This window comes from Malaclemys terrapin, chromosome 15 (genome assembly GCF_027887155.1).
Source record: "Malaclemys terrapin pileata isolate rMalTer1 chromosome 15, rMalTer1.hap1, whole genome shotgun sequence".
NCBI classification, from domain to species: Eukaryota; Metazoa; Chordata; order Testudines; family Emydidae; genus Malaclemys; species Malaclemys terrapin.
In genome coordinates, this window is record NC_071519.1 from 3,517,472 (window position 1) to 3,542,300 (window position 24,829).

The 24,829-nt window shown below is 49.1% G+C and overlaps 1 protein-coding gene across 4 annotated transcripts; it reads left to right on the forward strand.

The window, feature by feature from the left end:
• Positions 1 to 39: 39 nt before the first annotated feature.
• LOC128823308 (cytochrome b5 domain-containing protein 1) lies at positions 40 to 20,510 on the forward strand. Of its 4 annotated transcripts, none has more exons than XR_008441727.1 (6): positions 40 to 264; positions 918 to 994; positions 1,819 to 2,037; positions 2,621 to 2,851; positions 10,935 to 11,036; positions 20,071 to 20,510. XR_008441727.1 is itself a non-coding variant. In XM_054005551.1 (5 exons), the coding sequence occupies exons 1-4, from the start codon at positions 138 to 140 to the stop codon at positions 2,849 to 2,851; spliced, it is 654 nt and encodes a 217-aa protein (XP_053861526.1). In that variant the 5' UTR covers positions 41 to 137; the 3' UTR covers positions 3,572 to 3,745. The 4 variants fall into 4 exon arrangements, 1 of the variants encoding a protein (XP_053861526.1); XR_008441726.1 differs by having other exon boundaries at positions 20,097 to 20,510; XR_008441728.1 differs by having other exon boundaries at positions 20,100 to 20,510.
• The last annotated feature ends 4,319 nt before the right edge of the window (positions 20,511 to 24,829 follow it).

Sequence of the window (24,829 nt, forward strand, 5' to 3'; positions counted from 1 at the left end):
CCCGGCAGGCTCCGCGCGATCCGGTGTCATGTGACCCGAGCGCGTGGTGCTTTGTGAGGGTTCCGGGTCCCGGCAGGCCCCGCGCGGGCGGGCGGCGGTTGCCATGGCAGCGCGGGCTGCGGGCGGCGCGCGGCGCGATGGAGAAGTTCCAGCCCCGCTACTTCACCCCGCGGGAGGTGTCTGCGCACGCGCGGCCCGGGGACCTCTGGGTGTCCTACCTGGGCCGCGTGTATGACCTGAGCCCGCTGGTCCGACAGCACAAGGGTCTGTACCCACAATGCCCCGCGGCGCCCCCCGCCCGACCGCGCCCCACAATGCTCCGCGGCGCCCCCTGAGCACCCCCCCACTGCCTCATGGTACCACCACCCGACACCCCCACAATGCACTGCGGTGCCACAACCCCCGGCACCCCCACAGTGCACTGCAGCTTGCTCCTGGACTCCCCCCACAATCCATCGCGGCACCCCCATACGCCCCCTCACATTGCACTATGGCACTTCCCATAGACCTCCCAATTCACTGGGGCGCCCCCCATAGATCCCCCCCACACAATACTCACTCCACCCTTCATAGAGTCTCCCAAGCCCCAAAATGCACCTGGCACTCCTCCCCACCGTGCACTACAGGGGACCCCCCCCATCGGGACCTCCCCAGACCCTCCTAGCCCCAGAGCCTGACCTGAACCTACCGGCCCTATAGCACAAGGGTAATGGGAATCCTTCCATTCACTGGGGGACCCCCTCCCCCACACACACACTGGTGGGCCAGGACCCCGTACCCCACAATGCCCTGCGGCACTCCTCCATATTCCCCTCCACTGCACCCCAATCCACCCACGTGAACCTGGCCCCACACGGATGCATGCCTGCCACATCACCGCATACACCATCTGACCCCTGGCTCTGTCTCCCCCCCAGGGGACGTCTTGCTGAGGCCCATCTTGGAAGCGGCGGGAAAGGACATTAGCCACTGGTTCAACCCCAAGACCAGAGACGTGAGAACTGGCGGAGCGTGGGATCATTTGAAATGGGCGCAGGGTTCTCCTTCACTTTCTGTCTGAAACTGTTGTGATGTGGTTAAACAGCTGCTGGGCCCTGCCCCAGAGGTGGCTCTCTGACCTGCCGATGGGGTCCTGATCCACAGCCGTTGGGGCTTCAGGGTCTGATGCCTCTGTCCCCTTCCCCCTGCCCCCATGAACCCCACACTCGTGTTCCTGTTTGCGGCTCTTCTTGAGGGAGTGGAAGGCTGGGATCCATCATCCGCTGTCAGTGGGGACTGGGATCAGCTGGTCTGGTGGGATCCTGGGGCTGCCCCCTTCGCCCAAGCTGTGAGCCGATGTTCAGGGTTGTTCCCGTCGGATGCTGCGGGTCAGGGATTTCGGTAGTGCAAAGACCGTAGTGCAATCCTGTTTTCTGGGATCAAACAGCAGGCAGTTTCCTTGCTCAGAAATCCCCAAGCCTGCCTCTCCAGCCAGTCCTGTGCCCCAAAGAGCTCTGCCTCGTTGCTGACTCCCTCAGCACGGCTCCCCTAGCTTTCTTCCTCACCCCTGCACAGGCACAACTGCAACCAATCCATATCCCAGTCGCAGGGAAATCTTTTGGCTCTCAGGCCTTGGGCAGTGGCTTCCTAGTCAGCTCTTACTATGCAAAGGGGGTATTTAATTGCTCCTTCCATTTACGGCGCTTAGCAGGCCGATCAGCTTTAAGCAAGTTCGTGATTCTTTTCTGCCTGTAACACGTCGATTGACCTAGGAGGCAGTGGCCGGGGGTGCAGCCGGATCCCCCCTTAACCCTGATAATGGAGCCACCTGCCTTTCAGATCCAGACCCACGTGGACCCGCTGACGGGCTGTGTCAAGTACTACACCCCCCAGGGCCGCTTCATCCACATCCCGCCCCAGCTGCCCCGCTCCGACTGGGCGAACGACTTCGGGCTGCCCTGGTGGAAGGACAGCAAGTATGAGGTGGGGATCCTGGCTTCTAAGACCCGGCGTGTCCGTATCGTCAACACCCTGACCTCGCAGGAGCATGTGTTGGAGGTGAGCTGGGCCTCACACCGAGGGGCAGGGGGCTCAAGTGGCAACACTGGGCAAACTTGCCATCCTCACGCACCATTTGGGGGGCCCTGAGTTACCAGGACATTGGGGGCGGCGGTGCTAAGTGGGGTCTCCAATCAATTTAGAGGCCGCTCCTGTCCTGAAATACACATGATGATGTAGCATGCTGGTCCTTTAAGGCTGGCCATGACCCCGTTTCCCCCAGATGCAGGGGGATTCTGGGAGTTGTAGTCCCTGAGGCAGAGGGCTTGGTTGCAAGGCATGCTGGGAAGGAGGGATATAAGAAGCAGGTCAGGGTGGGATACGGAGCCGTGGGAGTTGGTGGTCTGAGCCAGCAGCCACTTTATGCAAGGCTGGTGCCGCTGGGTTAGGGAGGCTGTAAACTCCCCTGCGAGCAGCAGGGGGCGCTGGAAGCAGGGGAGGAGATGGTGCTTTCGTTGACCTGGGGGGTGAGGGTGGAGGTTTGGGGGAAGAAATATTTGCTCAAGGGCCTGTCAGTCCAGCAGGCAACGGTCCCCCAAGCACCGGTAAGTCTCTAACGTTGCCCCCCCCCCCTCCCCCCCAGGTGTGCGCGGAGGAGTCCATGTGGGAAATCCTGCGGCGCTACCTGCCCCACAACGCCCACGCTGCCAGTTACACCTGGAAGTACGAGGGCGTCAACCTGGACATGGACAAGACGCTGGAGCAGAACAAGATCCCGGATGAGGACGCAGAGTTCTACCGGCTCAACTTGGACACCGACCTGTACACGCCGGGTATCTTGCTGTACTTCAACGACGACCTCACCGAGTTCTAGGTAACGGGGGTGGGGCCACCCGTTTGCCCCTTTCCTTGGGGAGATTTCTACCTGAGCCGGGAAACAGCTCTCAGTTCTCCTCCTGGATTCTCCACCTGCTCGCGTCATGCAGCACCGCTGGGTGGGTCGCTCTCTCTGCTGGACTTGAATCCGGAATCTTGGCACGGAGACGCTTGTGGTTCTCGAAGCTGAGCTAAAGAAACCCCAGTTCCCTGAGCTCAAAGGCTGTAGCACAGCCCTGCTGGGCTGGGGCGGGCAGCAGGACGAAGCGCCGCAGAGTTCCCTACACCCAGGTTCATCCCATCCTGCCCCCATTATCCCACCCCCAGCATTGCCAACTCTCACTCAAAGCACAAGCCAAACTGTATTGGACCATGTGCCCATCAAGCCTGGTATCCCATCTGTGGCAGTGGCCAATTGCTTCAGAATAAGGTGCGAGATGTCCCCTAGTGGATGTTTGTGGCATAGCCTGCCCCTGGGGAGACGTTCCCCTTAGTTTAGGGTTTATAAGCCCGTCCCAAGCTCATTTGGTAATTCAGGATGTGCTCATTTATCCATATTGACTCTTTTGCTGAATCTGCTCTAAGCTCGGTATCTTGTGGCAGAGAGTCCCCCAGGACAGTTTCATTCTCTACGCAGGTATTTCCTTTGGTTGCTCTTAACAACCTCTCTATTGTCCATGAGTGAGGCGTCACGGTCTCCGTGTTCTTTCTGTCCTAGGCGCCGGACAGTGTAGTGCAGCGCTCTTCTAAGGATTGGCCCCGGTTCGGGAGCTGAAACGGTCGCTCCCATTCCACGTCGGACGCAGGGTTACTGTTTGCAGTGCTGGTACTGTGGGGCTGTTTTGTACCAACTTATCATGTTCATTACGGAAATAAAATCTTTGTTACGATACTGACGTTATGATCGTTTCTTGTGGGATGGGGGGTAGCAATTGTCACCCTACATCAGGACCCATCAATAACCCACCCCTTCCCTGCCACCTTAAATCAGACCCGTGGGCCCATCTAGCCCAGTATCCCGGCTCCTCTCTGCTGCCCTGGATGAGATGCGTGAGCCCATCTTGCCCGTGGATTTGTTTAGTGGCCTGACCTATGGATCCTGGATGTATGCTGGGATCCCAGGGCCCTACGCACTTCCACTTCCACAGGCCTCGCCCACTGTGCCAGGTAATGAGCTGCTCTGGCCGCTAGATGGCAGCAGCTGAGCATCCATCTGCCAGCACTGAGCTGCCTTGCCAGAGATCCCTGACCCCCAGCCCCTCTCCCTCTCCCGCAGCTGTCACAGTTGACAGCTGGGGCTGGATCTGACAGCTGGGGGGTGCGGACTTCATAGCTTCTGATGGCCAAGCTCCATGCATACCCTCCTGGTATCCCTTGTCCCCCCTACTAACTCCTTGTGCATCCCCCTCCTCTATTTCAGGGACCCCCTGCAACTCCCCCAGTCCTTCCTCTGTGCCAGAGGCTCTGTCTGCCCCCCATTTCTCCCTCTCCCACTGCTGGGGGCTCAGTGCGCCCCATTTCCCCTCCCCTCCACCACACACACCGGGGTCCCCATGCTCCCCTCAGCTTTGGGGTGGGATCCTGCAATCCAGCTGCTCTCAGAAGGGCTCTCCAGGTTATGCCCTGCCAGTCTCCAGCCGTGTTCCTTTGCCCCAGGGGTGGTAACAGTACACAGTGACACAGAAGCCGGTTCTCCAGAGCAAAGCACGGTTTATTTTGCCCCAACGTACACACCACTCAGAGAAGCGGATTTAAAATAACCAAGACTCACACACTCGGCATTTCTCTCCGTTCTTCTGTCCCTATGGGTGCTCCTCTCCCAGTTACTTTAGATGCGCATGCATCCCCATACGCCTTGGATTTTTGGTGTCAGTGTTTGACCTGCGCATGCGCCCCACACCTCCTTGCGCCCCGTACCGAGAACATATAGGGCTGGGTGGGCGAACGTCCTTCAGTTCCGCCTTTGTCCTGAGACGGAGCGTCGAGTGTGCCTGCTTTACTTAGTACAGTTCACTAGTTTGGTTTAGTTGCTAGTTGGGGTGGTTGTTTTGCTTTGGTTCCTTTATTTTCTCCAATTGAGGGGTTTCTCTGGACTTTTTTTGTTCTGCGCTATGCCAAGCTTTAAGTGGCATCTTTCCTCCTGGGAAACTATCCCCATCAATGATGGCCATTTCCAGTGCCTCTGCTGTTCGGGAGACACTCATATCCCGGGTGAGCGTAAGATCTGCTCTTCCTTCGAAAGCAGATCTAGGAAAAACAGAGAGATCAATTCAAGAGAAAGGCCTAAGACCAGCCTCTGACCCAGGCTCTGAGAATGCCCCCCATATATCGGCCTCCGAGCACACTTAGTGCCTAATCCCGGTCACCAAGAGCTTCAAGGGATACAATCGCTGCTACATCTGGGTCTCAGACACTGAAAACCCTGGAGGAGGCAGAGCTGCATCAGTGACTGCAGTACAGAGAGCTTCACGTTCAAAGTCTCTGGGTATTGACAAGAAAAGTAGAAGTGCTAGAGCTCCTTCTAAGAAGTCTCGGTCACCAAGTGAGAAAAATGTTCCAGAGATCGCAGGTCCGAGCTGGAGTTCTAAACAGGCTCCGAGTGGGTCCAGCATCGTGATGATATCTAAGACTTCCTCTAAGAGCCTTACTATTACAAAACAGGATTGGGTACCAAAGACATCTTCAGCTTCGGGTGGTCATATCCATACTAGTAGGTCTACATCAAAAAAGTGTATGCTTTCATACACTTCTGCATCCCCGTACCTATACCATCATCCTGTACCTCTAGATCAGTACCACCAGAGTCTGACTCTGAACTCATAGCAAGTGTTTGGGGCCCATAGCACCGATGCTCTCAAGATCGGTATCTGCCTTGGTACTGAAGCTGGCCTCCTCATGTAACTACCTACGTACCGTTGGTACTGCAGGAGTTTAGATACTCAAAGGACCTCCTTGGGTCAAATAAGCCAGAGTCCTCATTACTTACCGGTACCAGGCAGCTGGGTCACTGACTCCACATTTTTTCATCGAAACCTCCTTATACAGGACTTCGACTATCCAGGGTGAACAATTATCACCTCTCGTGAAATATGTTGATGATGACTCTTCCAGCTACCAGATTTTGTAACAGGGTTCTCCTGTTTATTTTGCAAGATGCAATTCTTCTACCAATTCTGGCGTGATCAATGGTGGATGCCTCTTCTTATGCCCTATAGGGACCCCCAGTGGCCTTATTGAGACCCTGAGCCCTATATCATCAACAGTCGTAAGTGCCCTGAGTCACTCTTGTAAGGAGCTTAGACAGAGCTTTCTCCTCAGCCTTCACTCCAACCTTGTCAACCTGAATCATTAGAGGATACTTTTGAGGAGCAGAAGGCAAGGGTTGATAAGAATGTGGCAGGCTACATAAATATTTCATCATTTTCAGATGAGGCTATACTGACTCCACCACCTTCCATGGCAGATGACTTCAGACAATTCCAGGAGCTGATGAAGCATGTCGCTGGTACACTTCAAAGAAGGGGTCCAGAATTCTCATCATAAACTCCTGGAAATTTTACATACTTCAGCTTCTGCATGTGTGTGGCCCTTCTTGTGAACTAGTCTTTGCTAGAACCTGCTAGCACCATCTGGCAGACTCCAGCTATGGCCCCTCCTACTTGTAAATGTGCCGACAACAAATACGTTCCAGCAAAGGACTCATGAGTTTTTATTTTTACACCCAACACCAAATTCCCTGGTTATTGAAGCAGTTAATGAAAACGGTAGAGTACATCTAGGATCATGCACCATCCAGGGCAAATGGTCTCCCCAAAAATGTCTTCTGCACATCCACATTCTGAAGTTGAGAGTAGGCAGGAATGCTTGCACCCACTTCCTGTCACTGATCAGAACCAAATCTGTCAAGATCACGACAGAAAACACGGCCTGCATGTTCTACATTGGTCATCAGGCAGGGCATGCTTCCCTTCACTCTGTGCTGAACCAATAAAACTCTGGTATTGGTGCGTAGCTAACCAGATAGTTATCTCAGCTTATTACCTCCTGGGTATGCAGAACTCCACGGTTGACAACCTGAGCAGGCACATCTCCCAGAATTAAGAATGGGAGTTGGATTCACGAGTCCTCAACAGCACGTTTCTCACCTGGGGGTTTCTAGCAGTGAGCCTCTTTGCCACTGCCCACAAAGTGCAAAAAATTTTGCCCGATTCTCAATCCATAGGAGAGACCTTCCTTATTTCATGGGCAAGGGGGTTTCTTGCTCTTGAAAGTTCTCAACAAGATCAAGTAGGACAAAGACAAGGTCATTTTGATGGCATTGACTTGGATAAGACAGGGTGTGGTATTCTTACCTGATTTGTCTTGCTTGACCTCTGTCATGGATGCACAGATCGTGCCCACTCTTGGCCCCATGTGGTCTGTGGGGGGTGCCCCTTTCAATGCGACAGCCCTTCTCAGGGGTCCACTCTCTCTTGGGGTCAGGCCCCTCCACCTCCTGGAGCCGCACCTCTCTGAGCCTTAGCACGTCTGTCTCTGCCGTGGGCCCCCTCAGGGAGTTCACTCGTTCTGGACCCCCGGGGCCTCCACCCCCAAAGGGGTTGATGCGACCCTGTTCTCTAGACCGGAGTGACTCTCAGCCAGCATAAAACAGGAGGATTTATTGAGAGTTGAACACAGCACAGGAAACTCTCAGGGCCTCAGGACTAGCCTCCCTCAGCCCAGCACATCCCAGTCTCTCTGCATCCAGGTGGGCTCTGCCTGCTCCCCCTCTCCAGCCCAGAGCCCCCCTGCTTCGCAGCTGGGCATCTGGGATCCCCGGCCCCAAGTCCCGCCTCTGTCCATTGTCTTCTCTCCAGGTAAACAGGGTTGTAAACTGGGGCCTCCTCTCCTCGCTTCTGTCCTCTGGCTGGAACCGACTGGTTAGGTCACTGGGTCCTCACTCTGCAGCCCATTGTTCTCCCACTGGCCAGAACCGGCTGCAACTCCTGAGCTGGGTCTCCGGGTCGGGGTCTCAGGTCACCGGTCGCTGGGGTATCCATCCTCGAGGCCATGAGCTGGGGTCCCACGTTCCCTCTCCAGTCCTCGGTAACAACAAACTCTCTCTCCCCTCACCTCGTTAAACCAGTAACACCCAGGGAAACTGAGTCCCACCCCCTCTGCATGCAAACCATTGAAACCCCACCAAAAAAAAGAAAACAAACAAGAAAATCCCCCACTTCATCACAACATCTAACCCGGATGCTTCCAATCAGTTGCTACTTGTTGTCTCAGGACAACACTTCATCCCAAATTAGAAGTTCTGTAACTCCAGGCATGGCTTCTGGATGGTTCTCAGGGGTGGAGATTTGCTGTTCAAAAGAGGTACAACTGTTATTGGTAAACAGCAGAAGTACGCCGATGAGAAATACTTCTCTTCAGAAATGGAAAAGATTTCACCACTGGTGTAGCCACTGGCATCTCTCTCCAGTTCACTCTCCTCTTTCCACCATCCTGGACTACCTGTTGGGATTAAAAAGATGAGGTTTCCCTCTGGGTTCTGTTAAGGTTCACTATTACAGCCTTTCATTTGTCTATGGAAGGTTTTTCGATTTTTGCTCATCCTGCAAAGTAAAGCTTCCTCATAGAATTGATGAATCTTTTCCCACAGATTAGAGAACCTACTCCAGTATGGGACTTGACTCTTGTCCTTAATTGCCTTATGAAACATCCATTTGAGCAATTAGCTATGTGTTCATTGCTTCACCTGTTTCATGAAAACAGCTTTCTTGGTGACCATCACTTCTGTCTAAAGGATCGGAGAACTGGGGGTTTTAATGGCAGACTATCTCTTTACCTTGGTTTTCAAGGAAAAGGCATTGCTACCACTACATGCCGAGATTCTACCTATGGTATCTTCGGACTTTCATATCAACATGACCATTCATCTTCTGTTTTTTCCACCGAAACCACATCAGACTAGGCAAGAAGCTCCTTCCATACTTTGGATGTCAGAAGGATGTTAGCCTTCTATCTTGGCAGAACCAAACCTTTGTGAAAGTCTCCCAGACTGTTTCTTTTCAGTTGTGGACAGATCCAAAAGATCCATAATCTCCACCCAGAGACTCTTAAGATGGGAGTATTATTTAATGTTATGACTCCTATTAACATTCAGCTCCCTTTTAGGGTGTTAGCCTATTCTACAAAGTCATCATCTACTTCCCTGGCATTACTCAAGGATATTCCAACTATTGAAATTTGTAGCGCTGCAACCTGGACTTCAGTACATACTTTCTTCAACCGCTGTTCTTTAGTTCATGCATCTAGATCAGATGCTGCAGTTGGCTATGCAGTGCTGTCTTCGGTAGTAGACTCTTGTCAAAAGCTCCCTCTTCTCTGTGGGGATATTGCTCGACAGTCAGGGGAGCACCCCCAAGGACGCTACGCAAAGAAGAAAGAGAGGTTACTCACCTTGTGCCGTAACTGGAGTTCTTTGAAATGTGTCCCCCTGTGGGTGCACCACTCCCAGTCCTCCTTCCTCTCTGCTTTGGAATTTCCTCGGCAGGACTTTGTGGTAGAGAAGGAACTGAGGGCGGTGTGCCCACGCAGCTCTCTATTCTCAGTACGGCGCACGAGGACATGTCGGGCGCGTCTTCGGGTCGAACGAGTGCTGCTACCGAAAATCTCTGATCGAAGGAACATGGGGACACGTGCGGGAGTGGCAGAAGGTCCCTAAAAGTGGGTGGGCCGCTGGCGCCCAAACCGCGGCTCTGCCCCTGCACTGCCCCTTCTCCCCAAGGCCCCGCCCCCACCCCGCCTCTTCCATCGAGGCCCTGCCCCTGCACTGCCCCTTTCCCCGAGGCCCTGCTCCCACACCACCTCTACCCCCCAAAATCCCCACTCGCTCCTCTCCGCCCCTTCCCCAGTCACTCGCCCTTACAGGTGGTAAAAATTGGGGGGGTGCCCTGTTCCGCCACCCCTGGGCGCATGCACCCAAAGGGGGACACATCTCAAAGAATTCCAGTTACTGTGCAAGGGGAGTGAGTTCTCCTCCCCCGGGACACCAACTTGCCCGCTGCAGACTCAGCCTTGGCCAACAGCCCTTTCAACAGCGCTGGGGCCAAGCCCTTCCTGGCTATACATGTTTGAGGGGATGCTCTTGAACTAGGTCATTGTTTTACCTATCCTGCCCTGGGTTCTGCAAACAGCTCCTTTTGAGCTAACTCTTTGCCAGCGGTTTTCAAACTGTGGGTTGCGACCCAGAAGCGGATCGTGGAATATCAGGCACTGGGTCGTGATGGCTCTGGTCAGCACCACTGACCGGGACGTTAAAAGGCCCGTTGGCGGTGCTGCCCGGCTAAGGCAGGCTAGTCCCTACCTGTTCTGACACTGCGCTGCACCCCAGAAGCAGCCAGCAGCAGGTCCGGCTCCTAGGTGGGGGGGCTGCAGGGCTACGCGTGCTGCCTCCACCCCGAGCATCGCGGTGCCAGGACAGGCAGGAAGCCTGCCTTAGCACCCCTGCTGCGCCGCTGACCAGGAGCTGCCTGAGGTAACCCTGTGCCCCAACCCTGCGCCCCAATCCCCTGCCCCAGCCCTGATCCCCCCCCAACCCAGAGCCCCTTCCTGCACCCCAAACCCCTCATCCCTGGCACCACCCTAGAGCCTGCACTCCCAGCCCAGAACCCTGACCCCTTCCCACATTGCAACCCTCTGCCACAGCCCTGAGCCTCCTCAAACCCAGAACCCCCTCCTGCACCCCAAACCCCTCATCCCTGGCCCCACCCCAGATCCTGCACCCCTAGCCCAGAGCCCTGATCCTTTCCTGCGCCCCAACCCCCTGCCACACACGGAACCCCTCATTCCCGGCCCCCCCCCGCAGCCCTCACCCCTACCCTCTGCCCCAGCCCTGAGCCCCTCCCACACCCCAAACCCTTCATCCCCAGCTCCGTTGGGTCATGGGCATCAACAATTTTCTTCAACTGGGTCGCCAGAAAAAAAGTTTGAAAACCACTGCTCTCTGTTGTCAGGCAGGACAATATTCCACCTATCCACTGAGGGGCGTATGATATTTATTAAGAAATAATATATTTCCCTGTTCTTCACAGAACCAACAGAGAGGCAGGATCTCACTCACGGCAGCGTCGATGCGGACACTGATGGGAGACGTTACTACAAATCGATGCTGGCGTATCGGGGTCGGATGAGCTGTGAGTGGCACCATCGGTGATGCTTTGCGGTTTCGGTTGAGGTGTCCCAGCAATGAGACAGAAAGGGATCAGGGATGCATAGTCACAGATTTGCAGGGTACTGTGCCTCCGATCTTAGTCCAACTTCTCCGGGAGCACCCCATTTACAGTGCTACTACTCCAAAACCAGGCCCTCTTGCAGCTGTTTATTCTCCCAGCAGATCCACGTGAGTCCAGACCGCTCTGGTAGAGACTTCACCCCTTTAGGGAGTGATGGAGCCAGTGACCCAGGGAAGCTGTCTCAAAGGGGCCTTTTGGTTAGTCTGGGAAAGCAAAGTTTTACTCAGAGTCCGTGTTGGCCGAGTCATCTTGCGTTCTTTTCCAAAGCTTCCTGGAGTTCATCTTCTGTTCCTGAGATTTCATTCGTACCAGCCTAGCCATGCCCATCCCTTACCCCTCTGTCCCAAAGGAGAAATTAAACACTTCACACCCAGCAAGTGGAGAAACCGAGTCAGGCATAGCGTTCCTAAAATATTACAAAGACATAGTGTCACCAACCGAAGCATTCAAAGATCCTGTATCCGACCCCTGAAAATCACGATATTTGCTTAAAATCCATGAGCTTGTTAAAAAATAATAAAGCTGGGGTTCTTCGTATATTTCCTTCCGGTTTTTGACCCTTTAGGAATCAAAACCCTTTCAATACCATGCCCTGTGTATGTGGCACCAGTTCTGGTGTCCACAGTCCAAGAAGAAATGTTGATAAATTGGAGAGGGTTCAAAGAAGAACCACAGGAATGATTAACGGGTTGGAAAACATGCCTTAGAATGAGAGGCCTTGGGATAGTCAATTATTTTTTGTCAAGGTCCAAATTTCTTGGTCAAGGTCCAGACTCCAAAGAAAATAATAAAAAAAATTAAGGATAATAAGGAAATAAAAAGATTTCAGGGTCCGTTCAAAAGCATCTGGTGGTCCAAATTTGGCCCGCAGTCCACCTATTGACTACCTCTGCTCCAGGTGGTCGATCTGTTGCGTTCAACGAAGAGGAGATGAAGGGGTGACGTGATCCTAGTCTCTAAGTACCTACATGGGGAACAGAAATGTGACAATAGCGGGCTCTTCAAGCTCGCAGACAAAGGTCTAACGAAAGCTAGAAGAGGAAGCCAGACAAATGCAGAGTAGAACTAAGGTGTACATTTTTTTTTTTTAGCACTGAGGGGAATTAACCATGGCAACAATTTACCACGGGTCAGTGTGGATTCTCCATGACTGGCAGTTTTTCAATCAAGGTTGGATGTTTTTCCACAAGACCTGCTGTAGTTCAACCAGGGATGAATTCAGGGTAGCCCAATGGCCTGTGTTATAGAAGGCATAAATGATCACAATTGTCCTTTCTGCCCTTAGAATCTAGGAAGTGATGAAAAATTTCCAAATTTTCTCCACCACCATGAAGCGTAGAAATGTCATCTTTAAAAGAGAAATCACGTGACTCCAGGAGCCGGAGCCTTACGTGAAAAAAAACACCAACAGGGTGAGACTCATTGGCTGAGCAATGTTAAGCCTTACATTTGATAGCGCTTCTCTGTTTGGCTGCTTGTAATGCAATCATTTTTGAAAACTGCATCCAATCAATTCCAAAATGTCAGGGCCTATTCTAGGTGTCCGTTGCAGAACGTCCTTTTGATGTGGGTGAAAATCGTCAAACTGGAAAACCCGGATGTCTACTCAGATCAGGTCCTCAGAGACCTCGCTTGGGGCTGCGTGCGAAGGAAATTCTCCCCCCCCCCACCCCCCGTGTTGCCTATACAGATCACAGGCAGTGAGAAGAAGGAGAAGTAAATCTCTAGCTGGGATGGTTGTGAAACAATCCTTCAAAATGTGACCCCAACTGTTACCAATGTAGCAACACTGCCTGAGTCTGCAGAGAGCCTGAGCCCATCGCTCTGAGAAGGGGGTAACAGCTCTGAAAATAACGGACCCAGCAAGTCCTGCTTGAGTCTACAGAGAGCCTGAGCCCCATCCCCTGCCATGGGTCTCAGTGAGCAGCAGGAGAGAAAGCAGCAGGCTCGAATCACTCTGCCACCCAAACAGATACGCTCTGGCTTGCCTCTGGCAAGGAGTCCGGCCCTCCACTATTGCCCAGGAGGAAAGAGGATGCCGCTTATGTTCCTGGGGGTGAGGTAGCAGGCTCATGCCTCTTTGGGAGGTGAACTGCCACTGTACATGGGGTGGATCATGACCACTCTGGAGCCCCAGATCACCTTCATTCAGCCCTGCAGGGAAAGGCCGATGGGGGTAGGGATTGCTTCTGAAAATGTCTGAACAGCTGAGCCAGAGCTCGGCCAGCAGAAGTCGGAGCTGCAGGGAAAGATCAATTAGGAGGAGTGTGATTGCTCATCATTTCCTGCAGGGCGCAAGAGTGGAGGAAGTCAATGGATCAATGAAGGGAGGGGGCAACAAAACCCACCGTCTGGGATCTCCCAACCTGGTGATCACACCAATAGACCTTGCGGTTCCTGCCGGAGGGAGGGCAGGCTAGGCTACCCACACAGGGACATCTGCTTCACAGAGACACTTGCAAAGAATAACCAGGCCCAGAGCATGGGAAAGAAACATCTGTTCAGCATGCTGGGGACCACCCGGAGAAAGGGGAGGTTAGACAGGAGCCAGGCGAGGCTGGTGGTGGCAGGCTGTGAGCAGTGTAACCTCTGTGATGACTGGGCTCGTGCGATAATTGCTCAGTGGGTGTTTCTGTCTCAGTGAACGGCAGCCGGGCTCCCTGCCCACTGACCTGTGTCTGTCTGCAAAGAGACAGCTCTGTGAAGGGGAAAAAAAAAAATCTCTCGCTGTTCAAAATGTGGCAAAGAGTCCTTACATCTCTCTGGCGTGCGTCTGTCTGGCTCACTATCTCTCTATCTGCTCCCCCCCGGCCATCTTTCTACCACCTTTCCAGGTTTTATTGCCACAAGGCAGCATCTGGCAGGGGACATTTTTGCTCCGATGTGCAAGACAAATGATGTATGTGAGATCCAAGACCCCAACCGAGACGAGAATATGTTTTCTGGCTGGGTGTGACGAGAAATCAACCCACTTTCTTGCCAGCCCCGGTCGTCCGAATATCCCAAGTCAGGCCCCCAAAATCATGTGATTGGCTTGAAAAATCATGAGACTTTTAAAAAATAATACATTTGGGGTCTTCTGATTGGCCTTGTGAATTTTGAGCCGCTGTGGGGGTTTCAATTTTTTTTTCCTCGCCAACGAGAGCTAGAAATGTATGATTATTTTTTTCTGTTTAAGTGAAAGCTGTGAGTCTCTCAGAATCACGTGACTCCGGGAGCTTTAAGAAAAAAACATCAACTATTGGCAAGGCTGAATGGAGCCTCACGATTCTCCCAGCTGGCAAGGAAGGCTGTGATATCGTCTCTATTTTGCAAATAAGGAAACTGCAGTCCGGAGAGATTAACAACCATCTTTTCAAGTGTCCTCTAATAATGGGATACTTGAGACACTTCGACCTGATTTTCAGAGGCTCAAAACTCCACAGGGAGCTGGGGTTGCTGAGCACCTCTGAATAGCAGGCCCTAAAATCCTTAAATCTGTCCCCTAAGAATCGAGGCAATCAGAAATTTGGAAAAATCTTTGTGAGTTATTTGCCTACGATCATACAATCAGTCCTTTCCCTGACACACAAAGTCATGCTTATGAAAGACGGTGCAGCGGTGATGTAAGATGTGGATATGGCAAGAGGATGTCACATGAATAATAATTCACTGACACAAAACTTAATTAACCTTAACTCTGCCTTCTTTCAGCAGTGCCCGATTTGCCCATAATGCTCATGGTTGCACAGTGCCTTCCCAGATAGTGCGTGTAGGAAGATTCTGGGTCATACCAATGGTCCATCTAGCCCAGTATCCTCTTCCGACAGCAGCTGGTGTAAGATGCTTTGGAGGGAATGAACAGAACAGGGTAATTATCGAGTGATCCATCCCCTGTCGACCAGTCCCAGCTTCTGGCAATCAGAGGCTGAGGACACCCAGAGCATAGGGTGACAACCCTGACCATCTTAGCTAATAGCCATTGATGAGCCTGTCCTCCATGAAGATATCTAGTTCTTTTTTGAACCCAGTTATACCTTCACAACATCCCCTGGCAAAGAGTTCTACAGGTTGACTGAGCGTTGTGTGAAGAAATACTTTTATTTGTTTTAAACCTGCTGCCTATTCATTTCATTGGGTGTCCCCTGGTTAGTTTGTTATCTGGAGGGGTAAATAACACTTCCTTATTCACTTTCTCCACCCCAGTCATGATTTTCTAGACCTCTGTCATATCCCCCTTAACTTGTCTCTTTTCTAAGATGAACAGCCCCAGTCTTTTTAATCTCTCCTCATATGGAAGCTGTTCCATGTCCCTCATTATTTTTGTTGCCCTTCGCTGCACTTTTTCCAATTCTAATAGATGTTTTTTGAGATGGAGTGACCAGAACTGCACCCAATATTCAAGGTGTGGGCGTACCATGGATTTATGTAGTGGCATTATGATATTTTCTGTTTTATTATCTATCCCCTTCCTAATGGTTCCAGCATTCTGTTCACTTTTTTGAGTGCCGCGGCACATTGAGCGGATGTTTTCAGAGAGCTATTCCCAATGACTCCAAGATCTCTTTCTTGAGTGGTAACAGCTAATTTAGACCCCATCATTGCTGGGATTATGTTTTCCAATGTGCATCACTTTGCATTTATCAGCATTGAATTTAATCTGCCATTTTGTTGTCCAGTCACCCAGTTTAGAGAGATGCCTTTGTAACTTTTCAGCTTTGGACTTAAGTATCTTGAATTATTCTGTATCATCTGCAGACTTTACCACTTCACTGTTGCGCCATTTTCCAGATCATTTATAAATATGTTGAACAGCACTGGTCCCGGTACAGATCCTTGGGGGACACCACGATTTGCCTCTCTCCACTGTTAAAACTGTTTATTCCTACCCTTTGTTTCCTATCTTTTAACCAGTTACTAATCCGTGAGAGGGCCTTCTCTTTTATCCCATGACAGCTTACTTTGTTTAAGACCCTTTGGTGAGGGTAAGGTGACCAGATGTCCTGATTTTATAGGGACAGTCCCGATTTCTGGGTCTTTTTCTTATATAGGCACCTATTAACCCCCACCTCCGTCCCGATTTTTCACACTTGCTGTTTGATCACCCTAGGTGAGGGACCGTGTCAAAGGCTTTCTGAAAGGCCAAGTACAATATCCAATGGATCACCCTTGTCCACGTTTGTTGACACCCTTAAAGAATTCTCATAGATTAGTGAGGTATGATTTCCCTTTACACAAGCCGTGTTGACTCTTCCCCAACATTGTGTTCATCTGTGTGTCTGACAATTGCCTGGTACTGAAATTAGGCTTACCGGCCTGTAATTTCCAGGATCTCTGCTGGAGCCTTTTTAAAAAATTGGCATCACATTAGCTATCTGCCAGTCATCTGTTAAAGAGGCTGATTTAAGTGATAGGTTACATACCACAGCTGGTAGTTCTGAAATTTCATATTTGAGTTTCTTCAGAATTCGTGGGTGAATCCCATCTGATCCTGGTGACTTATTACTGTTTAATTTTTCAATTTGTTCCCCAATCTCCTCTATTGACACATCAATCTGGGACAGTTCCTCAGATTTGTCACTTAAGAAGAATGGCTCAGGTGTGGGAATCTCCCTCACATCCTCTGCAGTGAAGACCCATGCGAAGAATTCATTTAGCTTCTCCGCAACAGCCTTGTCTTTCTTGAGTGCTCCTTTAGCACCTCAGGCGTCCAGTGGCCCCACTGATTGTTTGGCGGGTTTCTGCTTCTGATATACTTAGAAACAACATTTTGCTCTTAGTTTTTGTGTCTTTTGCTAGTTGTTCTTCATATATTTTTTTTTTTGGCCTGCCTAATTATACTTTTACACTTGATTTGCCAGAGTTTATGCTTCCTTCTATTTTCTTCAGTAGGATCTGACTTCCAATTTTTAAAGGATGTCTTTTTGTCTCTATCTGCCTCTTTTACTCTGTTAACTTAGCCATGCCGGTGGGTTTTTTTGGTCTTCCTACTGGCTTTTTTGTGAGGGAAGATATACATATAGTTTGAGCCTCTATTATGGTATTTTTAAAAAGTTTCCATGCAGCTTGCAGGCATTTCACTCTTGTGACAGTTCTTTTAATTTCCCTTTACTAGCCTCCTCATTTGTATGTAGTTCCCCCTTTTGAAGTTAAATAATACCGTGGTGGGTTTCTTTGGTATTTTCTTCCTACAAGGATGTTAAATTTAATTACATTACTGAGCAGTTCAGCTATATTAACTTCTTGGACCAGATCCTGTGCTCCACTTAAGACTAGATCAAGAATTGCCTCTCCCTTTGTGGGTTCTAGGACTAACTGCTCCACGAAGTAGTCGTTAATGGTGTCTAGAAATTTTATCTCTGCATCCCGTCCTGAGGTGACATGTTCCCAGTCAATAAGGGGATAGTTGAAATCCTCTATTATTATTGGATTTTCCCTGAGCATTTCACAGTCACTCAGGGAACAGGGCACGTGACAACTGTAGCAGAATTAAATGCCTTCTCTTTTCTAAGGCACAGCTTGTTTTTAGGTGATCTGTATCGAACAGGCCAATGATGGACATAAACTGAATATCCACCTCCAGGACCTCGCTAGAGATCTACCCAGGTGGCTCTCTCAGAGGCTAAATCCTTTTGGGATTTGTCATAATGCCGATGCTGTTCTGAACAGGAGCTCCCTGTTCTGCACTCACTGAGCCTACTCCCCAGAAACAACCCTAACTTGCTATATTTTACAATCCCATAAGCAAAGCTGTCAGCTGTGGCTTCTTAGTAGGGATAAAGAGCAGCTGGTTAGCACCGGCACATCCAGATGCTGCCCAGCCTGGTGACACTAACTGGGGCTAGAGAGATTCCCCTCCTTCCTCTTTGGGGAATCGTGGTCCCTTTGAGCCACGGGGAAGCCCGGGGTCTAGTGCGCTGATAAAATGCAATTTGAAGGGCGGACGTGTCTCTTGGCTTGGACCTGCCAGGCTCTGTCACTTCAGGGAGAGTTCATCCCATCTGTGAGACAGCAGTGAGGCGAGCCAAAAACGCCGGGAAGGGGGTCAAATGGTTTTGAGCTTGATTCCTGGACACCTCTGCCACCACCAACGAGCGTCCCCCTTACAGCTACGGCAGGCGCTGGCATGGAAAAGCGATGTTAGGGAAATGTTCTGTGTATTTTTAGCTGCTTTCGGGATGATTTAGCAACTGGAGACAAGGAGGAGAGCCAGCATCGCATAACCAGCCAGCTCTCCATGGACCTCAGCGTGGGAACCATTGCGCTAGGCACTTTACAGACCTGCAAAAGAGCCATGTGTCCTTGATTAGTGCGATAGCACCAACTGGAATCAGAGCCCTGTTGTACAAATGCATAGTAAGAGACAGTCCCTACAATTGGAATAGACATGGCAGACTAACTGGGGGAGGGGAAATGAAGGTTTAAAATGAAGCTTGGTAAATTGAGGAACGGGGTGATATGGCTGGGGTGGCCTATGATAGCAGGAGACTGGACTTGATCCAGAAGATCACTTCCAGTCCAGTATGTGTCCATGGTCACCCAACAGGTGAGTGGCAGCAAATGGATTGGACCCCTAGACTCGGGGCAATTTACAATCTAACCTGGCACAAGCAGAATTTTCACAAGCCGGGGCCTAGTCAGTCCTTCATTTCTTGGATGAGATGTGTCCTGGTCGACAAGCGCCAAACATGCAGACAAGGATGCAGTCTACAGACAAGATGCCAAAGACTTGTCAGTTGAGGATGAATTTTTGGGTCCAGATTCAAATCCATAATCTAGAAGCAAATAAAACCCCTGTAGCCCAACCCTAATTATCTGTGCCATCCAGTTTCTTTATCCCTAACCTATGCTTGGCAGCCGGTATCAAGCGGAATGCCCCAAGGGTCGGTCCTGGGGCCAGTTTTGTTCAATATCTTCATTAATGATCTGGAGGATGGCATGGACTGTACTGTCAGCAAGTTTGCAGATGACACTAAACTGGGAGGAGTGGTAGATACACTGGAGGGTAGGGATAGGATACAGAGGGACCTAGACAAATTAAGAGGATTGGGCCAAAAGAAACCTGATGAGGTTCAACAAGGACAAGTGCAGAGTCCTGCACTTAGGACAGAAGAATCCCATGCACTGCTACAGGCTAGGGACTGAATGGCTAGGCAGCAGTTCTGCAGAAAAGGACGTGGGGATTACAGTGGACAAGAAGCTGGATATGAGTCAACAGTGTGCCCTTGTTGCCAAGAAGGTTAACGGCATTTGGGGCTGTGTAAGTAGGGACATTGCCAGCAGATCGAGGGACGTGATCATTCCCCTCTATTCGACATTGGTGAGGCCTCATCTGGAGTACTGTGTCCAGTTTTGGGCCCCACACTACAAGAAGGATGTGGAAAAATTGGAAAGAGTCCAGCGGAGGGCAACAAAAATGATTAGGGGGCTGGGGCACATGACTTATGAGGAGAGGCTGAGGGAACTGGGATTGTTTAGTCTGCAGAAGAGAAGAGTGAGCAGGGATTTGATAGCAGCCTTCCACTACCTGAAAGGGGGTTCCAAAGAGGATGGATCTAGACTGTTCTCAGTGGTACCAGATGATAGAACAAGGAATAATTGTCTCAAGTTGCAGTGGGGGAGGTTTAGGTTGGATATTAGGAAAAACTTTTTCACTAGGAGGGTGGTGAAGCACTGGAGTGGGTTACCTAGGGAGGTGGTAGAATCTCCTTCCTTAGAGGTTTTTAAGGTCAGGCTTGACAAAGCCCTGGCTGGGATGATTTTAGTTGGGGGTTGGTCCTGCTTTGAGCAGGGTGTTGGACTAGATGACCTCCTGAGGTCCCTTCCAACCCTGATATTCTATGATTCTATGATTGCTTGGGTGTTCAGCATACCCTTAAATATAGCTATTCTGCTTTTTAAAAATGGCGGGCAATCTTGCACATATTTTAAATTTTTATTTACGCACTTTTAATAGAAGGGTCTTCACTATGTTTCCAAAAGAAGCTGCTTTGGAACGACCCTTTGGTTGATCTACGTGGGACTTTCCAATAGAAATGGTCACACAAAAGGAAATGAAGAATGAATCTCTCATCTGCTAGACCAGTGGTAGCCTGTCGTCGGAAAAACGGCCCAATCATCGAGGAATGTTTCAAAGAAATATTGGAGATTTGTGGTTATGGAAAAATTAACACACCAATTATGTATCCAGCAAAATAACAGAGGACAGATAGATACTTCGATATCTGGTTACCTTTTATTCAGTACTCAAAGTACATTCATTTGCTAAAAAACAAAACAAAAAAGCACACCTGTTCAATTTTTTTGAATATTAACATTAGATAGACATACCTCGTTATTGGTGCTTTCTCTGTAATATAGTGACACCTTGTTAAATAAAAAGATCAGATGACTATATTCCGGTGTAATGTCTCTTGAAACAAAACCTAACTGTTGTGATGATTGTCTTGTTTTTGATATTTACGTGGCAAGGATTTGTAAACGTCTTAAAGTTCCCTAAATAAATAGTTTAAAGAAGAAGAAGAAGCTGCTGCTCTGATCTTTCTGATGGTATTAATACTTAACATTTCTAGAACATCTTTACAGCCAGGTCCTCAGCTGATGTAAACCCACATAGCTCCATCAAAGTCAGTGTAAGTAACCAGTTTACGCCATCTGAGACGTCAACCTTTAATCTTCAGTGCACTGCATTACTGCCTAATTAATCCTCACCACGACACCGGTGTGTATTGTTACAGGTGAGTAATTATCATCATTTTTGTTTCACAGATTGGGGAACAGTGCCATAGAGGGGCAGAGTGTTAGAGCCAGGGGTTAGAATGACGCACACTCCATGCTGAGAAGCAAAGCAGCATCTACCCGTTTCCCCAAACCTGGGCACATCCTGGAATTTTTCCAGCTCACGGTTTGACAACCTTTCCAAAGATATATATATTTTTTAAATTTCCAAAATAAAAAAAAACATATACTGTATTTATATGGAAACCAAGTCCCAGAACAGTACACTGAACTACCAAACTAAGCTCACATATATATGGTAACATTAACGTGCTATTTTTGTCAGCCTTAAAATCCACCCCTGTGCAGAAGGCGAGGCCATGGCCTACGCACCCGTTAAAGCCTACTGCAAGTGAGTGACTGCTCTGTTTACTATCAGCTGGAGTGCATATGACCTTGAGTAGCTCCACAGTAGAATTACTCGCTGTAGTAAATGCCATGGTAATAAATCCTAAGCCAGAATTCACTTACAGTTCTTCAGGCCCCAGTCAAAATCTTAGCCCCATTATGCTGGGCGCTGCACATGTATGTAGCAGAAGAGGCTTCTTCATGTGTACAAAAGTGGCCCGTCACTGCCAAACTCCCATTAACTGCACCGTGGTCAGCATTTTGCCCTCTGGTCTTTTAGGGTTGAATGTGGCATTCCCCCATTGTTACGGGTCACCACACAACTTTAACATGTTATTAAAGAGAGGGGGAAAAAGCATCGATACAGAAAACCAGCGGGGAAGAGGCCAAGGCCATGGCAGTCATCTTGAAAGATTTTCCCAGTGCAAACAGAGGCCGTTCCCTTGGGGGAAGTGCTGTCTGGGTATGGCCGTCTCGGCTCTTTGATCCTCTTGCAAGACAAAATGCGGTGGGCGAACCATTCTGATAAACACTACGACTTCTCTGTTAGTGACATGTTATGTTTCTTCAGTGGTCTCCCTCTGACAGTTGCTGAGCTACAAAGAAACATTCAACAGGGATGAGAGATGGGGGGAAAAAAACACCAAAAAAACAACACAACCCACCAAACCGTTCCCTGGGGAATATAGACCAAGCCACAAACAGCCAGGGTCAAGTTGAAGAAGAGTTTCTCTTGTTGTCAGAAAATTTGTGTTTTGCTCTCAGTATGCATCTTTTTGTTTTTGAACAATATGATAATACCACACTAACCACCCTGCAAATATATTAAATTGGCAGCTTCGAAACCAGATGATCAGATGCCCCTTTCATTTCTTCCCCCTTCCCAGCAGCTAACCAGAGGACGAAATAAGTCAAAGATAATCAAATCAACTGCCACAAAAAAGCCCTTGTCTATTGCATTTTAAAGCCAAAGAGAAAAACTCCAACCCACCCCTTTCGCCTCCAAATTCGTCCAGAACCATTGGCTTCTAGCACCGCCAGGGAACTGTTTCAACATGAATGAATGGGATCAGCGCCCATGCTTCTGAGGACTGTAGGGGGTGTTGAATTAAATTTAAAAGGCACAGAGGGAAACGTTTGGTTGGCAAGCAGTGTTTCCCTGCAGGCGATGGGCATATCCTATGTGGGTATTTATGACTATTCTGCAGGGGGAATGGAGCTGAGAATTAAACAGAATTCGTAGTGGTGTGCATGCAAATCCGAACCCTTTCCTACCAGATTTAACACCACAGTTCATAGAAATACAGCACGTATGGCTAGGTTACGATTATGAAAATTATGACTACAGTTGTAATGCTGGTAAAACTCCTTACTGGGAGTTCTGCCTGGGTTAAAATTGCATGATTGGGTCCTGTCCTCTAATGGTCACCTATCTCGAATTCCTAACTTTTTTTTTTCAGATAGGTTCCCCAGAAATGTTGTCCCAGGAGGCTGGCTACCTCTGACAAAAAATGCCATGGGGACTTTAGAGTTCAAAAGTCTTGTCTAGAACGGGCTTTATCCAGAAAATAGTGACTGTGGTTCTCTAATCATATCAGTCTCTTCTGGACTTAAAATCTATGAATTTTTCTCTCCTGGAATTGACAGTTGTAGAGAGAGATCATAGAGGAGAAAAATGAATAATCATCACACTTTCCCTGTAAATATTGAAGAGAAATTCTTCCTCCACCCAACCCTGAATTGTAATTGTATTTGCTTCTTCCAGGCATCAGAGTATTTGAAAATCAAAAAAGTTTAGAGGAGGGCTGTGGTGTTTCATACACCTCTACCTCGATATAACGCTGTCCTCGGGAGCCAAAAAATCTTACTGCGTTATAGGTGAAACCGCGTTATATCGAACTTGCTTTGATCCGCCAGAGTGCGCAGCCCCGCCCCACCCCAGAGCACTGCTTTACAGCGTTATATCCGAATTTGTGTTATATCGGGGTAGAGGTGTATTGTGCTGACACACTTAACTGTTCCCAGGATTGGACCATATTTAGAAAGGATTTCTCCATTTGCCTTGTGGTGTGATTAGCACTCTCTTTTATTTTAATATACAGAAAACGAAACAATGAGGGGAATAATATGCCTGAGAAGGAAAACAAAAGATGATTTAAAAACAAATACAAGTAGGGAACTCCAGGATCTATTAGGATCCTCAGTTAGGCCCTGATCCTACAACTGAATCTGCTAGCATAGACCAATGCAGGATTGGGGCTTTTATTTTACCTGCTATATTTTTTGAGTTGGTGAGGATAGTCCTAAAAACCTAGATGCATTTGAAAAGAAGATGGAATCAGAACAGCACTGCGTCCCTTATTCCTGAAGGAGGGGTTCTCCAACTTTTATTGGTGGGGTGTGCAGGTGGGGAAAAGGTATTTGAAATGCTGGTATTTTAAAGTTACAGGAGACTGTATTCCTTCGACATTTACGACAAAATCCCTGATTTTAAAGGACACAACCAAGCAGCTGATGAGAAGAAAAAAAAATTAAGCTTGGAATTCCCCAGTTCTAGGTCCAATTCTGTTCCTATTTCAGTTGCAAAACTCCCCCATCATCCTCATTAATATCGAAGGTCCGATCCTGCAAACAGTACATGTGGGAGCAACTTTACCTGGGTGAGTAATCCCAAAGTTACATACGTCTGTAACATCTGCAGGATCGGGCTCTGTGAATGAACACCCCGGTTGTATTTAGGGCCCAAGGCGGCACATGCTGACTATACACGTTGTTATGGGGACTACCCACTGTAATAAACATTGGACAGGATTACTGAACGCCTATCACGCAATCTCTAGGCACCGCAAGCGTGTTGAGTCGCAGGCATGAAGCCAGTCACAGGATCAGGGCCCCCAGAGAGTACTGTATCCCTTATATTTTTAGGAGCACCCCAATTCCAATTGCATTTTGGGGGTGGCTGTCAAGAACCTAGATGGGTTTTGTGTTCTGGCTACAAGTTTAAGAAAAAATCCCCCCCTCAAAAGCGGGAGCTTAAAGGAAAACTAAAATAAGGTACAAACAATTATAAAATTTTGCTCCCCAATTTTATGTGGGTGTGTCCTTGGTGAAAAGTTAACGAAACAAAAAAGAAAGGACAGTGTTTTTTAATAGAAAAGCGGGGGGGGGAGGGAGGGATCTCATTCTTTTTTTGTTGGGTTTTTTTTTTGGTGAGTGTGTGTGGAAAACCTTCTTGAAAAAGATATCAAGGAAAAGACAGAGTTAAATCTGTCCCCACGATACACTTCACCGAATTTGGACCATGCGTTTAAATTCTCCCCCCCCACCCCCTTGGTTCTTCTTCTCTTGCCTTAAGCCTAAAGAAAGAAAGAAAGAAAAAAAAATACACCACTCCCTTCTGAAGTATTTAAAAGTAAGAAAGGAAGAAAAAAAAATGAAAGGGCCCCCTTTCTCTTGTCTCTCGCATGAACTAGTAAAGCAGGCAAAAAAAAATTATATATATATATATGGTGTTACTAGTATGGAACTAGTTAACCTTTAACAATTTATGCTGATGTCACACTGAGCATGAGTACTGATTAATCCCAGCC